This window comes from Microtus pennsylvanicus, chromosome 2 (assembly GCF_037038515.1).
Source record: "Microtus pennsylvanicus isolate mMicPen1 chromosome 2, mMicPen1.hap1, whole genome shotgun sequence".
Lineage (NCBI taxonomy): Eukaryota > Metazoa > Chordata > Mammalia > Rodentia > Cricetidae > Microtus > Microtus pennsylvanicus.
The window spans coordinates 152,854,430-152,871,214 of record NC_134580.1 but is presented as its reverse complement, the minus strand read 5'-3'; the positions used below and the strand labels follow the sequence as shown (position 1 = coordinate 152,871,214).

The 16,785-nt window shown below is 54.8% G+C and overlaps 1 protein-coding gene across 1 annotated transcript; it reads left to right on the top strand.

The window, feature by feature from the left end:
* Positions 1-1,547: 1,547 nt before the first annotated feature.
* Positions 1,548-15,720, top strand: Helz2 (helicase with zinc finger 2). The gene is made up of 19 exons (XM_075963374.1): positions 1,548-1,621; positions 2,565-3,613; positions 3,931-4,114; positions 4,188-4,295; positions 4,809-5,326; positions 5,426-6,067; positions 6,942-7,725; positions 7,904-7,979; positions 8,122-11,824; positions 11,951-12,165; positions 12,249-12,419; positions 12,502-12,663; positions 12,743-12,890; positions 12,973-13,089; positions 13,161-13,353; positions 13,521-13,874; positions 14,046-14,202; positions 14,303-14,470; positions 14,562-15,720. Exons 2-19 carry the CDS (start codon positions 2,634-2,636, stop codon positions 14,684-14,686), a joined length of 8,805 nt encoding a protein of 2,934 aa, XP_075819489.1. The 5' UTR covers positions 1,548-1,621; positions 2,565-2,633; the 3' UTR covers positions 14,687-15,720.
* The last annotated feature ends 1,065 nt before the right edge of the window (positions 15,721-16,785 follow it).

The window sequence follows — 16,785 nt, the reverse complement described above, 5'->3', positions numbered from 1 at the left end:
AAAGGCCTCCTGCTGCATTCCAGGAATTTGATGACCTGGAGCTGAGACAGTCCCTTATCTCCCATCGGTTTTCCCTGCACCAATTCTTCTCAGACTAGCCAGTCAAATAAGACTGAGGTCAGACCCCCCAGCCAATGGAGAAAAGACACGGTCACCACCTGAAATAGAAAAAAAAAAAGAAAAAAAAAAACAACCCGTGGTGGTATAGGCGCAATCTTTAATCCCAGCACTCAGGAAAAGGAAGGTGGATCTCTGTGAGTTTGAGACCAGCCTAGAACAAGAGCTAGTTCCAGGACTTCTAGGGCTGTTACACAGAGAAACCCTGTCTCAAGAAACAACAACAAAAAAGGAAAAAAAAAAAAAAAGACAAGAAAAAAAAAGTGTATTTCCTGTCACTGTGTTTCTTCTTCTAAACACACCTTCTTGATCAAGAGCAAAGTTTTGCCTTGTCTATTGACCTCAACCCCCGCCTCCCCCCTCTCTCTCTCCTTTGAGACAGGGTCTCTCTGTATAGTACTAGCTGTCCTGAAACTCTGGAACTTGGATGCTTGCATCTCTGTTATTCAAATACATGGGCCACCACACCCTGCCCCAAACTTACTCTTACTTCTAACACATCTGTGCTTATTACAACTTCACAGTAGGGAGCAGTGAGGGTTGAGTTCCTACTTGTTGGGGGTTAGCAACTTCAGCCCCTCCCCCACAGGCCCCACCCCTCACAGAGGAGGAGCTAACATTCAGATTATCACCCTCCACCCTTAGGTGAATAACCCAGACCTCAATGAGGAAGTTGAGTCTTTTCTAGTATTTGGTCATTTCTGCTGGGCACTTATGTCTGTCCTTTGCAGCCTGTGAGGCCAGCATTTCCTTGCCACAGTATTCTAGCTCAGTGGGCTACTCAGCCTTTAGGGTGACCAAAGGGTGGCATCATTTCCTCACTGAACTCAGGATGTCAGACAACTCAAACGGGACTGCTCCTTGCACCCAGCTCTTCCTGTTCTTTGGTTTGGGGCCAGAAGTTTTCTAATTCTCTGAGTTCTGGCACAATCCCAACATCTCTGTGTATCTTAAGAGGTTGACTATAATCACTGGAGCTTCTAGGAAGAAGTCTAGTGCCTTTTAGGAACAGGTCCTGCCCCAGCACAAAATTCTCAGTTCCTTGCCAGTCTGGCCCCGGCTACCAGAGACCCTAGCCCTTGGCCACAGCACACAGAATAAGTTTGTCAGGGCTCTTTAGGCAACGGCCCTCCCTTTTTCGATAGGAGCATCTTTTGACCCTAAAGCCACCCCCCCCCCCGCCCCAGGGGCTCACCTCCCCCTCCCCGTCACAAGAGGCTACTCCAACCGTGAGTAGGGGGAGGAACAGGGAAAGTACCAGGTCAAATTCTGCAGGGTTCACCCCAGGGGAACTATGGGGGTGGGGAGGGGGAGGAGAGGGGAAATCTTACTAGGTCCAGGGAGCTCCGCCAGGTCTGGGAGGGCGGCTATCACTTGAGGGCGGGGCGGGGGCGGGGCAGGGGGGGCAGTGAGGTAATTTCCGCGCTCTGTCGTCAGAGGTCTGAGTCGCCCCAGGGGCAGAATCGAAACTGATCGCTGCTCCAGGTCGATGCTGGTGCACTGGGTAAGTATAGGGTGGTGGCTGGAGACTGGAGGACCACCGGGAAAGGTGTGAGTACCACCCCCTTGCCTGCAAATGGGCAGGACCAGCTGCTCCAGACAGACTCCAGTAGCGGACAATCCCATGGCCCCCTCCTCCTGCTTCTCCAGCTGCCGGGCACGGGGTTCTAGCTCTTACGATTTAGAAACCTCCACAGGAGTGCAAGGGAGACCACAGGCTTTGCTTGTTGCTCAATTCTTTCCTTTCAAAACACAATCTTTGTACCTCAACATTTTCCTTGAAAGTTCTCTTTAGAGTGCTAGGGTGTAGTTCAATCATAGAGGATTTCCCTGGCACGTATAAGAGCCTGGGTTTCATCCTCAACACTGAAAAGGGGGGAAAAAACCCAAGGGAAATTCCCCTTAGACCTGACCTAGGTGTTTGCAGGGAGCTAGCTGTTCCTTCGCCCATCCCTGCTGGTGTGGCACTAACTCAATCTCTGGGCTCTGGATAGTACCTCTCCTCCTGGCATCTCTGAGAACTCTGATGAAGACTATCCAACCTGGGTAGAGCAGGACTTCTGCAAGGCTGTGCCCTCCCTTCCTGAGGCTCCTGTTACCAAGTCTTGTAGGCTATGGTAGTCCTTGGAGCTGACTAACAGCTCTCAGGAAAGGGTACTTTTTTAGAGAGCAAGGAGATCTGAAACTTGAGGGGTGAAGGAGCCCCAGAGGTACCAGGATGGAGGATTCTTTGGCCTCTGAGCACCCCTTCTTCTACTAGCTGCCCCTTGCGTTCCTTATGGGCAGGACTTGGAGGCCTTTCAGGAGGAGGGGTTGAGCTGGGGTTCAGGTGGAACTCCCCAACAAGGGTGAACAGAAGTTTCTTTCACCTGACAGAGGCTATGTGGGTTCTTTTTGACCTTGGGCTGACTTGCTTCTCTTTTCCTACCATCTCTTCAACTGCTCAGAACCAACCCTGAAGAACCTGGCCTTCATCTGAGACAGCATCTTTGGGGTGCTGTTTGGGGTCTGCCAGCATGCCAGCCACCACAGGGCCACCCTTGGCAGAACTCTATGCTCAGGTACACCTTCACCTGGGCTGCTCCAAGTGCACCCAGTGTCTCAATGAGAGCACCTACATCCTGAATGAAGTGGAACACGACTGCCCCAGGGAGATCTTGCTTGTCCGATACAAGCAAGGTGCCAACAATAGGGTGTGGCGTAAGGTAGGCCGCCGGCCCAGCTTCCCAAGACCTTGGCGCTATGAAGTCTGTCGCTACTATATCCCAGGATTGGGCTGCAGGCGCCACAGGAACAGATGCACCTTTGCCCAAAGCTCCGAGGAGGCTCTCGTCTGGACATTTGAGCGCAAGTACAACCTTCCCCGCCTGAATTTGAAAGCTGCAGTGCAGGGCACCAGTGCTCCGGATAGGCCGCAAACCCCAGCTGAAACCATCCGAGCAGAGTTTGGTGGCCATTTCCAACTGCTCTGTGCCCTCTGCTTCAGGTGCCGTCCCCCATGCCTCCTTCCTGTGGATCCCAGGGGCCATTGCCCTAAGCACCAAATCTGCCCCACAATCCTCATTCATGTTATAACTGAGGGCCGAAAGCGGCAATTTGTGGAGGTGCGGCCACAGCCACAAAACAGACGTCCTTTAAACTACTGCAACTTTGTGGGCCGTGGGGTACCATGCCGCCACGGGGTCTCACGCTGTGAGTATGCGCACAGCGCTGTGGAGATGGCTGTGTGGAAGGCCGAGCAGCTGGATGGGCTCCAGAGAAGAGATCTGCTCACATACCCTCTCCTTGGAGAGGACAGAAGGAAAACCAGTCATGATCAGCCCCCTGTGGTCCAACTGTACTGCTATGCCTGCTTGGTCACCTGTCGTTCTCAGGAGGCGTTTGAGAACCACTGTTCCTCCCTGGAGCATGCGCAGATGGTGGCCTTTGACCAGGCTGTGCACTGGAAGCACCGTGCCCCACCAATGGGGCTCTCCAAATTTGAGCTCTGCCCTAGGTAAGGAGAGTTATGTGGGAGCTTAGGGTAGGAGAAGAACCCCTACGTCAGGTCAGCACCAGGGATTGTGAGGCCCCACATCTATGTGCCCTCTGCATGTCAGGCTAGTACTTCAGTGGCCTCTGAAGAAGGGTCCTTGTGCCAGCCCTTGCCCTGGAGATTCAGGGTATAAAGCTAATGAAACCTCTATTCCCCTCACTCCAGTGTAGCATCTATTCCTACTCTCAGTACAGGCCAGGGTTGGGCTGAGAGGGTTAGCTTCCGAGGGGGGCTGTATCTCCGTGAAGTCCTGCTGATGTCACGGATCATCTCTCCAGGCCTGACGTCTGTGAGCACGGAGATGTCTGCATCCAGGCACACTCACAACAGGAGTTGCAGGAGTGGGTTCAACGGGCGCAGGCTGTGGAGCTGCGGGAACAGGCTGCCTGGCAGGATGGGCTGGTGTCTTACCAGGCACGGCTGCTAGCTGAGTACCAGTGCAGCAGCAAAGAGGTGTTGGTGGTAAGTAGAGACTTGTGAGACTGGGGAGGTGAGCCGCAGGCCGCCCTGCTGAAAGTCAGGCTTTTGTGTGCAGATGGCTGAGACGGTCGATGGAGTATGTGTCACTTGCCCCCAGCCACTGGTGCACCAGGCCCAGGAGAAGAAGACCCAGCACGATTGGATGTTCTCCATCCACTCCGAGGTGAGGGTTCAACAGCCCTGAGATTTCAGATCTTATGGGCAGACCCTGCCGTGGGTGGATAGGTGAGCAGATATAGGAAACCTGTGGTTTGGAGCTGTTGCTGCCAGGGGTTCCACTTCTGTGGACCTAAGATAAACCCTATAGCCTGTTTCCTCCCACAATGATAGGTGAGCATGGCACCCTTACCCAATGGGGTCACTCCACTCAGTGGGGTAAATTAACGTAAGAAACAGGTGTGCCAGTGTCCTAGAGGGTGAATGTGACTTGTAAGTACAGGAGCCTGAAAATCCCAGCTGCTCATCCCCTTTTCTTTAATGTGTGCTGGGCCTTAGGCAAGCCATGAGCAGAGGTGAAGACCAGGGCAGACTGAGCAGTCTGAGGGTCCCATACTCAGAAAGTGACAGGCTGGCTCTCTCAGGAGGATTGGGTGGTCAGGGCTGAAGGAATCACCACGGACCCTGAAAGAGGCTGAGGGCGCATTTGATACCACTTCACGGCTTATCTCCTTTCCAGGACCCTTTGCTACATGTGGCTCTACTCAAGCAAGAGCCTGGAGCAGCCTTCTCACTGGTGGCCCCCGGCCTCCCACCAGGCCAGCTCTATGCACGGGGAAATCACTTCTGTGTACCCAACTCCCCAGCCCAGTTCCAGGTAGGGGTGCATGTACAGGCTGCCTCCTTTGGCAGCTTTGAGCAATGGGTGGTCTTTGACTTCGGTCACAGGCCGGTGCTGCTCCAGAAACTGAAGTTGCAATTGGGCCAGGCGCAAAGCCTGGGTCTCTGTGGGAAGCCAGCACCCAGACAACCCCAGGAACTAGACTGCTGGCACACAGGCAACCGCCATGTGGTGCTTGAGGTAGATTGGACACCTGAGCAGGAAGCCCTGATGGCCAAGTACAAGGTACCCTCCCTGGCCCTGGAGTTCAGTCACAGTACCGTGGTCTGGGGCCCCATCTCTCGTACAAACTACCGGCAGAGGATGCACAAGTTTCTCTATGAAGAGGAAGCAGCTCAGCAGAAGCTGGTAGCCAAGTAAGTGGGGCAGTGGGGCTGGTAGGAGCGACCCAAGTCTGGACTTGGAGAGGGGCCTTTGTCTGCGGCATAGAGAGCTGACCTGTAACTTTCCACCAGGCTGGCCATGAAGGGCCAGGTATCCCTGAAGACGGCACTGCAGACACCTGCACTTGGCATGCTCTTTGCACCACCAGGAGCCCTCTATGCCGAGGTCCCTTTCCCTTCTTCTCTGTTGCCAGACACGGACCAGGGCTTCCTGCTGAGCCGGGCAGTTAGCACAGCCCTTGTAGCTCCTGTACCTGCGCCCGACAATACGGTATACCAAGTGCGGCTGGAGACGCGGGCGAGCTCAGAGAATGCCCTGTGGCTGCTGTTATCAGCACGGTGCTGCGTGGCTTTGGGGCTGCGACCACAAGACACCCCCATCTTGGAGGTGCAGTTCCAGATTGATCCTCTGACCTTCCGGTTCTGGCATCAGGCAGTAGACGCGCTGCCTGAGGAGCGCCTGGTGGTTCCTGACCTGCCCGCCTGCTCCCTGCCCCACCCCTGGCCCGTCCCACCCTCGTTTCGTGGCAATCACAAACAGAAGCTGGCTGTGGAGCTCATTGCAGGCAGAAGACCCGAGGGCGCAAAGCCCATCCCACCGCTTCTCATCTATGGCCCCTTTGGTACTGGCAAGACCTACACACTGGCCATGGCTGCCCTGGAGGTTATCCAGCAGCCCCACACCAAGGTGCTCATCTGCACACACACCAACAGGTGAGCTCAGAGCTGCTTTCAGGTTCCTCACCACTGCCCTGTCGCCCAGGATATCCGGCTCTTTGGTTCTTAATGAAAATGTCCATAGTGGCTGGTTGCAGTTTTCAAATCCAACTGGGGTGCCCTGAATCAATGCATATATTATGTGGGTAAGGAAATGTGGGTGGCTTTCCACAAACCTTGGACCAAGGAGAGGGTTGTAGTGGTGTTGTGTTTGGCTTACCCCATGTTTCCTGGGCAAGGCGTTGTTGTTTTTTTCTTTTTCTTTTTTTAAAAAGAAACAGGCTATTCAACCAAGAAGTTCCTCTTTGACTAGTGTGGTTTTTCTAGTTCCCTAAATCACATATTATTACAGGCATAGAGTTCTTCTTTAGCCCAGAGAATGGGGTGAAAGGAAGAGCCCAGAGCGATGGCTGTGTGCCTTGCCTAGGCTGAGCTGAAGGTCTGAGTGGCAAGGCTGTTGCTTACCTGGAAGGTCCTAGGCAGCACCTCCTTGGCCTCTCAACTCTCAGGCTCTGCTCCTGAGGGCCGGTCACCAGTTCTCGTTGCCAAAGCTTGCAGCACCCAGGAATTATGTTCAGGATCAGTGTCAGCCCCCGGCCACCAAGGCTGTCTCAGGCTACGGCTAGCTCTCTGCTTGGCCTCAACTCAGAGACCACCATCTCTAAGCTACCCCTGACCACCCGGGCTCTGGCCCTCCCTGTGTCTTTGCTTTTTGTTCCCTTTTGAGTACATTTGAGTCCTTGGGTGAGACCCCTGTCTGTCTGCCTTGTGAGTGAGTGTTCCTGGCATCTAGGCAAGGCTGAACACACATGTTTTAGCCAGCAGCCTGAGTCCTGAAGGAGCATCCCACAGTGCCTCACCCTTCCTACAGTGCTGCAGACATCTACATCCGGGAGTATTTCCACGGCTATGTCAACAGTGGCCATCCAGAGGCAGCTCCGCTCAGGGTGATGTACACAGACCGCCCCCCAAGGCAGACGGACTCGACCACGTTACGGTACTGCTGCTTAACGGAGGACCGCCAGGCCTTTCGCCCACCCACGGGACCAGAGTTGGTACAACACCGATTGGTGGTCACCACCACTTCCCAGGCTCGTGAGCTCCAGGTGCCAGCTGGCTTCTTCTCTCACATTTTCATTGACGAGGCAGCCCAAATGCTGGAGTGTGAGGCTCTTATCCCACTGGCCTACGCCTTGTCGTTAACCCGTGTAGTCCTGGCAGGGGACCACATGCAGGTCACACCTAGGCTCTTCAGTGTGCCCAGAGCTAATGCAGCCGGACACACCCTACTGCACCGCCTTTTCCTGTACTACCAGCAGGAGGTACACAAGATCGCCCAGCAGAGCCGCGTTGTCTTCCATGAGAACTACCGTTCAACCACAGCCATCATCAACTTCGTCTCCCACCATTTCTACGTAGCCAAGGGCAACCCTATCCAGGCCAGTGGCAAAGTCCCATGCCACCCCCAAAACTATCCTCTCATGTTCTGCCACGTGGCAGGCAGCCCTGAGCAGGACATGTCCATGACTTCCTGGCTTAACTCAGCTGAGGTCACCCAGGTAGTGGAGAAGGTGCAAGAGATCTACAACACCTGGCCTCACTGCTGGGGACCTCGGGAGCAGAGACACATCTGTGCTGTCTCCCATGGTGCCCAGGTGAGCTGTCTCCTCTGGCTTCCACGGCTTTACTTTCTTTACCTGTGAGGGATGGTTTTGTCCTTTTTCCAGTCTGAGCCATGTGACCATGCTGGGGTGAGGGTATATAGGGATTGGCGAGAGGACCTGGTTCTTACCGGGTAACAGGCTCTCAGAACCCTGGACTTGTCTGCTGCAGGTCAGTGCACTGAGGCAGGAGCTAAGAAGGAGGAACCTGGGTGAGGTGTCTGTGGGCAGCTTTGAGATCCTGCCAGGTAGGTGATAGAATTGTGGGCCGGGGGCCGGCCTAATAGGGAGGTGGCTTCCAGCCCATTCCTCAGACTCGGATACATAGGGTGGGACTGGGTTAGCCAGTCTGCTGATCTTACCTGGCCATCTGATCCATGTTTCCTACAGGGCGTGAGTTCCGGGTGGTGGTACTGAGTTCTGTCCACAACCGCAACAGTCTACTCAGCCCTGGGGCGCCGACCTCAGAATTCTTCACTGAGCCTCGGGTGCTGAACACGGTCATGACCCGTGCGCAGTCTCAGCTGGTGGCTGTGGGAGATGCTGTGGCTCTCTGTTCCTCTGGAGCCTGTAGAAAGCTCTGGAAAAGCTTCATTCGTGAGTGCATAGAGCACCACAGTGTCTTCCCTGAGGATCTGTCACTGGGGCAGATCGAGCAGGGTGTGGCCCAGAGACAGCACTGGGCTTCTTTGACACTCAGAGCTGGGGGCCCAGATGCGAACCACACAGCTATGACACAGGATCCGCCCAGACCCACAGCTAACGGAACCACAGTCACAGTGAAGACGGAGACTGGAGCCAGGGCGGCAGTCACTGCACAGATGGCGGCAGTTACAGCAAGGGACACGGCAGGAGGAGGCTCAACCTCTCGACATGCAGCAACGGGAACGTCTACCCAGGAGGGTGGGATGTCTGAAGAACCTGAGGATTCTGAATCTGACTTCTGGCCCTCCGACTGGGAGCTCAATGCTGATGATGCCATCCTGAAGGAACTCCTTGACGAAAGCAGGCAAGTGACCGTGACAGTTCGGGAGGATGGGCTTCTGGACACCATGGTTTGGCCTGCATCCCCACAGAGGGCCCGGCAGTACACAAACCTATCGACCACGATGCTGCGTAAGTTGCTGCGCTCAAACCCCAAGCAATACCGCCGCTGCAGCTTCCTACAGGAGACCTTTGAGAGAGCACTGGCCACGCCACTGGATGACACGGCCTCTAACCCTATCCAAGTTAGGGGTCGCCTGAACTGCGGGATGGCCTTCACTGGGGATGAGGTGTTAGTCCAGGTCCTAGGCCCAGCAGCTGATGATAGGGGCATCTCAGGAAGCCTGCAGGGTCGTGTGATGGGTGTGCTGAAGAGAAGGAAACATGAACTGGCCTTCGTATGTCGAATGGATGAGTGGGACCCCCGAATCATGATCCCCATCAACAATTCTGTGACCAAGATTTTTGTGGCAGAGATGAAGGACCCGCGGCAAGTTCCCATCCATCGCCTCGTTCAAGGCCGAGTGAAGCGCGTAAGGCATGAGAATCTCAAGCCTGAGGACTGGAGCACCCGGCTTTTCTGGATCCGTATTGTCCTCTGGCGAGAACGTTTCTACTACCCACTAGGCATCATCCTGGAGGTGCTGCCCAAGGCCATCACCTGGGAGCAGGGCCTTTATATCCTTGATCTAGAGCATGGCCTGAAGGCCCACACACCAGACCCAGCCTCTGTTTCCAAGGCTGTGCAGCGATACCACTCAGAGCTAAACACGGCCTCTGGTCCCCGAGAGGACTGCCGCTGCTTCTTGACCTTCACTGTGGACCCCCAGGGTGCCTGCAACCTTGATGATGCCCTCAGTGTCCGGGATTTAGGCTCAGTGTGTGAGGTAGCTGTGCACATTGCTGATGTGGCCAGCTTGGTGCCCAAGGATGGAGCGCTGGACGTGGAAGCCCGCCAGCAGGGCTCTGTGTTCTATGCCCCCAGCAGGGAGCCAGTACTCATGCTGCCAGCCAGCTTGTGCCAGGATGCACTCAGCCTTCTGCCAGGCCAGGATCGCCTTACCATCTCTCTCTTCCTCACCATGGAGAAGGGCAGTGGCCAGATCAAGAGTCTACGGTTTGCACCGTCCATAATCTGCAATGACCGCCAGCTGTCATACGAGGAAGCTGAAGAACTGATCAAGGGGCACCCTGGGGGTGGCCTGGAGATGCCAGCCCACCTGAACTCTGTGGAAGCCTGCGTCGTGGCTGCCTGTTACTTCTCTTGGATGTTGCGCCGTCAGCGCCTGACAGCTGCCTGCTACTATGAGGCGCCAGATGAGGACAGCGTGCTGGGCTTTCGCACGGCCCACATCATGGTCCAAGAGTACATGATCCAGTTTAACAGCCATGTGGCTGAGTTCCTTGTGGGCAATAAACACACGCAGACGCTGATACCACTGAGATGGCAGCCCACACCCAATAGGCAACAGCTTGACGGTGTTTTTAAGAAGCACGGAGGACTGGTGCCCCTGTCGCTGCACCTGTGCCAACACTTGAACACCCACTACACCCCCAGCAAGCAGCTGTGTCTCCTGACTTCCCTCTGGAAGCAAGTGCAACTTGCAGCTGGTACTCAGGACTATCTCCAGATGGTGGATCTTATTGCTACCGATGACCTGCACCCTTCACTGACTCCTGCGTGCCTGGACTTCCGAAAGGCTCTAGGCCGCTCTGTTTTTGGTCGTTCCAGCCAGGGTGAGCAGCAACCCGCAGGCCACTACTCGCTGCAGGTAGATTGGTACACATGGGCCACTTCGCCCATCCGTAGGTACATTGATATTGTGCTGCAGCGGCTTATCCTAACGGCACTGGGCCACAGGGGCTATACATACTCTACGAGGGACATCGATGGTCTCTGCCAGGACTTCAGTCGCCAGTATGCCTGTGCCCAGAGCTACCAACGGCGGGCCTACAGCCTGTACCTGGCCACCCAGCTCAAGGCCCAGCCTCGAGGCAAGCTGGGCTTTGTGGTGGATGTCGAGATGGGTGCCCGCTGCTTCAAGTTGCTTTTCCCTGTCAACCGAGAAACCCTGCCTGACCCCTGCCCTATCTACTACCCCTCCCTGCAGCTGGCCGAACACCCCGAGGAGCTAGTGAGCCAGACAGGCCTGCGGCTTGTATGGCGGCGCCGTATCTACTCGGTGCAGGGGTCCAAGCCAACTTTACCACTGCTGGGCACGAGCCTTGATCCACACACCCAGACTATAGATGCCGCCCTGTGGACTCAGCTCCTAGTGCTGGTGAAGGAGCAGCGCTGGGCTGAGGTCGCTGCCCTCGTCCAGGAGCAAGACAAGAAGCCTCCTCGTGGGAGGGAGCGGGTGCAGATACACCAGAGTCGCTGTGGACACTTCATGGAGGTGGCCTGTGAGCTGAGCAGAGGAGATACTCTACAAGTACAGCTTGGTGCTAGCCTGCAGCGGGGCTTCCTGGCGCCAGCCTTGCAGCTGTGGACGGTGGTGCCTGGCTTCAGCCTCTGTCTGGAGCACATGGAACGGCCGGGTGACTGCTTTTCGGGTCCCGTGCACCAGGCTCTGAAGGACCGCTACCGAAAAGCAAGCGAGTACTCAAATGTGTGGAAGCCGCTTTGCGCCCTGGAGTCCCTTACCAGTGCCGTTTCAGAAAACGACTCCATTGTGCTGCAGAATGTTCATATTTCCTGGGACGCAGATCGGATATCCCAGGGGCAACTGCAGGGCACCTTCCAGCTGGAAGCTGCCTTTCTCCAGGAGAATAGTATCAACGTCCACTTTGACTGTTGCTATCTCTGCATTCGGCTTGAGGGGATCCCACTCTCTTTAGCCAGCCCACTCCCTGCACCCAGATGCCTTGGACCCTTCCTGAGCATTGACCCTGATACATATACCTGGGTGGCCCATGGCCTGGCTGGTGACTGGGACCAGGGGCTGGGCAGTGACTGGGACCAGGAGAGTGTGGATGATCGGCAGGAGGTTCCCAGGCAGGTACATTTCTTCATCCACCACATGGCCATGGAGAAGGTTCCAGAAGAGGTGCTGAGACCTAATGCTCGGTTCACTGTGGAAATAATATCTAAGCAGCTTCCTGACCTGTGAGTGGTTCCTATCACCCGCAGGAGAAGGTCCCAGGACCTCCTTGGGCTCCCCTATCCTGGGAGGACATGGCCCCCTCCTTAGGAGAATCCTGTTTACTTTCCCATATCCCTTCTCATCCCCAGCCGCAAGGAAGAAGCTGTGCGTAGACTGAAAGACGCATCGCCACTGGTCATCAGCATTGCCTTGGGCCGGCCCATCCCCGAGCCCCTTCACCAGCCCCGTCACCGGCCCATCCCCGAGCCCCTTCACCAGCCCCGTCACTGGTTTATCCCTGAGCCCCATCACTGGGCTATCCTCGAGCCCGGTCACCCATCTCAGCAGCACTCTTTCTGCAGGGGTAGGTCTGCTTTTCAGCTTCTCACCTCTCCCCAGTGCCTGGTGCTCAAATGATCCTTGGCTTCTGTTCCACTTCCACCCTAGCACCTATCAGCAGGTTCTCGGGGCGGCAGCACCTGCTACCGCCTACCAGCACGTTCTTGAAGCGGCAGAACTACAACATCCCTGGTGGGCGTCATAAGCTGAACCCTAGCCAGAACAGAGCCATCAGGAGTGCTCTGGAGAAGCAATTCACAGTCATCCAGGGTCCACCAGGTGGGGTTCGTTTACAGAAGCCAAGGACTGCCCTGGGCAGGCAGGTGTGGCCGTAGGTACTCACACTGTCCTCTGTCCACAGGCACAGGGAAGACCATCGTGGGCTTCCACATTGTATACTGGTTCCATAGGTTAAACCAGCAACAGATGCCACCTGGCCGAAGCCCTAGTGGAGAGGAACAACTGGGGGGCCCGTGTGTCTTATATTGCGGCCCCTCCAACAAGTCCGTGGATGTCCTGGGAGGTGTGTGAGGAGTAACGTGTGGGACTCCAGAGGGTGCTGGGCATCGAGGTACAGTCTCTCACATCTTCACTTGCCCTAGGACTGCTCCTGAGTAGGAAGACAGAGTTGAGGCCCCTGCGTGTATATGGGGAGCAGGCAGAGGCCACTGAATTCCCACTGCCAGGAGTGAGTAGCAGGAGTATACTCACCAAGACCTCCCAGGAAGGGAGGCCGAATCAGAGCCTTAGGTACATAACACATCAGTCTGTGCTGGGGCTGAAGCAAGGGGACCTCCACTGGACAGGGTTTCACCAAGGTTCTGCCTCCTAGGAGCATTACCCTTCACCATCGGATCCGCCAGGCCCCCAATCCCTATGCAACAGAGATCAGAAAATTTGATGCCCAGCTTCGGGAAGGGAAAATACTCACGAAGGAAGATCTTGTGGTGTAAGTGGTGGGCTTAGAGGTGGAACTGCCCTTTGGCAAGCTCACTGGATGACGTGTGTCACCTCACACAGGTACAGGAGAATCTTGGGGAAGGCACGCAGGTATGAGCTCGAGCGGCACTCAGTCATCCTGTGTACATGCTCCTGTTCGGCATCGGGAAGCCTGAAAACTCTCAGAGTTCGACAGATCCTTATTGACGAGGCAGGCATGGCCACTGAGCCAGAAACCCTTATTCCGTTGGTGTGCTTCTCGCGGGTTGAGAAGGTGAGGTTGGAGGGATCTGGAGTTGCTCTCTGGATTCCTGGGGGCGGTTTATGCTGTGGTGCTGAGGGTGTGATAGGTAAGCATCACTCTCGGTTGAAGATGACCAAGAAGCGGGGATGCCTCTGGCCAGATAGCTACATGGATGCCCTACCTGTCTGTGCTTCCAGGTGGTTCTGCTTGGAGACCACAAGCAGTTGCAGCCTGTGGTCAAGAATGAACATCTGCGAAACCTGGGGATGGACCGGTCTCTCTTTGAGAGGTACCACAAGGATGCCATTCTGCTGGACACACAGTACCGTATGCATAAGGACATCTGCTCCTTTCCCTCCATGGAATTCTATGGGAGTAAGCTGAAGACCTGGTCTGACTTGAAGCGTCCACGCAGCATCCTGGGCCATGCTGGCAAGGAGAGCTGCCCTGTCATCTTTGGCTATGTGCAGGGCCAGGAGCAGAGGCTGCTGGTGTCCACCGAGGATGGCAATGAGAACTCTAGGGCCAATCCAGAGGAAGTAGCGGAGGTGGTAAGTGTCAGAGCACTCTCTTTGGTGCATGATAGGACAGGAGAGGCTTCCCGGATGAGGATGAAGGCTAAGGAAAGCTTCAGTGGTCAGGAAGGCTGGGAGCAAGTGAGGCCCCTGTACTCTGGACAGAAGGACTGGGTTCCAGCTCCATCTGCCCTGTCATTTACTTAGGTCCGCATCACCAAGCAGTTGACCCTGGACCGGATGGTGGATCCCAAGGACGTTGCTGTCCTTACGCCCTACAATGCACAGGCTGCTGCAATCAGCAAGGGCCTCAGGCAAAGAGGGGTCATCGGAGTGACTGTGACTTCCATAACCAAGAGCCAGGGTGAGGCTACTCTAAGGAGACTGTTTCATTTGTGTGGGAGTCATCAGAGGGGTTGGTGGGCAAATGTAAACTCATCTACCGCTCCCTCCTCTCCTCCCAGGAAGCGAGTGGCGCTATGTGCTGGTGAGCACGGTCAGAACATGCCCCAGGAGTGATGTGGACCAGAGGCCAACCAAGAGCTGGCTCAAGAAGTTCCTGGGCTTTGTTGTGGACCCTCACCAAGTAAACGTGGCCATCACCCGGGCCCAGGAGGGGCTGTGCCTCATTGGTGAGGGTTTGCATTTCTGGGAAATGTTGGGGTGACGCGGTGTCAAGCATGCTCAGGGCAGAACTAAGAGCCACCTTGATTCTCCCTGCAGGGGACCACGTTCTACTACGCTGTTGCCCACTCTGGCACCGTCTCCTAGACTTCTGTGAGGCCCAGCACAGCCTTGTGCCTGCTGAGAAGGTGCGGGTCCAGAGAAGGTCTGCTTTATCTTCCTGAAGAACTCCCATCTGCCCAGCCTTTGATGTGCCAGCGACTATGCCCCTCATTCTCCTCTGCCAAGGCCCTGGGCATTCAGTGGATTGTCACAGATCTCTGTCCCAGCTAAACACTGGTCGACCACTTCTGCTATCTTCTTGGGAAAGACCTTGGTATTGGCTGCAGTGACAGTCTTATGGGCGGTGGCCTCTTCCTGGGCCGGAAGCAGGCTTAATAATGATGACCTTCCTGTTTGTGCCTGGACTTGAGTGGAAGGGAAAGAGCTGTAGGTGGGACCCTTTGATCCCGTGTTGCTTTTCCTGGAGCACTGGGTGACTAGGACACCTCTTAGTGGCCACAAAAGACCCCAGGATATATCTTTGCTGTCAGTGGGAGCTTAAACAGGAATGAAACTCCTCTGAGGCTGTACTCTGACAGAGATCCATCTGTTGTTGCACTGGGCACCAAGTATTCACTTGTCATATTTTCTAGTCTTAATAGCCTAAAGCTAGCTCCTCTTACTGTGCCCAGAGGGGGCAAGGAAGCATTCCTGGGAGAAAGACTTTTTGTCTTTTATTAGCTACTACCTTATGTCACGCAGGGCTGCCTGCTCGGATAGGGGCAGGGAGGGCAGAGCCAAGCCAAAAGATCACAATAGTCCTAGGAGGCGAAACATCACAGGCAGCTGGGAATGAGGTAGCCCAGTCCCACTGCTGGGCTTCTTCACCAAGCCTTCACGCCTGTTTCTAAGGCTTTAGGACAACCTAAGTCTCAATCTTTTTCTGCAGGACTGAGCAGGTCTCATACTCCCACCTCCTGGCAGTTCCAAGGCTGCAGCCACTCCCTTCTCAGTGACTCCCCTCTCCTGAGGTCAGAGATGCTGCAAGCCCACACCAGGAGAGGTGGGGCTTCTAAGATCTGGCTGCAGAACCTCCTGTGAGAATAATGTCTGGTGTTTTCTACAAATTAATTTTCTACATTCCATCTTTTAATCTTTTCTCAGGTCATGCCTTATATAACTGTATAATTTTATTATAAAAATTTCTCTGAAAGTTCTCATGGGTGTTTTGTGGTATGGACAAGAGTAGACAGGACTGGCCTTCATCTTGTAGCCATTGAGGGAGTCAAAGGAGGAGCTGAGTACAGGACCTGGGAGAATGGGGAGAGAAAGTAGGGGTATCCTGTCTTATGACTGAGAAAATGACTACAGTCTTAGGAAGCTAGTGGATAATTTAGCAGAGATGGGCTGGAACTGGAGAGCTAAGTCTGTGCTGTAGGTTTGGCCGACTGCTCTTAGTCCCCAGGCTGAAGCAGGTCTAAAGTCCTTATGGCCGTGACCTCAATGACAACTTGTCTGTTCTGAAATTGTCCTCTAGTACTTTGGACCCCACAGCCCCCTCCAAGTCAACTTGTGACTTGAGTCCGTTTGGCCTTTGACTTGCAGCCAAACTGACTTAACCTCACACAGCTGATACAAGAATGCTAGGCCCAGGAAAACGTGGTGGGCGTTCCTAGAGACTCTGTAAGAAAATGAGGTCCCTAAGGCCTGTCTGTTTCTAGAGTTGAGAGGAACAGCAAAGGACACCAGCTCCACCTGCCTCCTTATCCACCTAGGTCTGCAGCTGAGTTTGGCAGGGATGTAATGTCCTGGCTGGGTTCCTGGGGGCAGCTTGTGCTAGAGTGTTAGGGGTGTGAAAATTGAAGATGAGCAAGGGGTTGAGTAGTTCAAGAGCAGCCATAGTAGTGGAGTTTAGGGGTGGATATGTACTAAAATAAACAAGGCATTTCTAGATGGTGACAGCAGAATCTCCCGTACCTAGAGTCAGGGAGGGCTTCTTAGAGGGAGGGGCCTTGAACTTGCTGGAAAATAGTAAGGATGGTTTTAAGATGGTTGTTGGAGTTCAAGAAGAGGAGAAAACACAGATCCCATCAGGAATAAAGTTGCGGAGTGTGGTGGAGGTGAGGGTAGGGAGCCTTGAGAAGGCATTGGCACTAGTGAGCAGTATACAGGCTGAGGAGTAGGCTCTGTGAGCCAGCTCCGCAGCATCCAGTGTCTGTAGTAGCTCTGCTGTGTGTCCACCTCTAGGCTACACTCTCTGGGCCTAATGGGACATAAGGCT

Coding starts and splice junctions, on each gene's coding strand:
- Helz2 (XM_075963374.1), top strand. CDS start 2,634: ATGCCAGCCACCACAGGGCCACCCTTGGCAGAACTCTATGCTCAGGTA. Junction 11,825..11,950: donor TCTAAGCAGCTTCCTGACCT/GTGAGTGGTTCC, acceptor TCTCATCCCCAG/CCGCAAGGAAGAAGCTGTGC. Junction 12,166..12,248: donor GCAGCACTCTTTCTGCAGGG/GTAGGTCTGCTT, acceptor CTTCCACCCTAG/CACCTATCAGCAGGTTCTCG.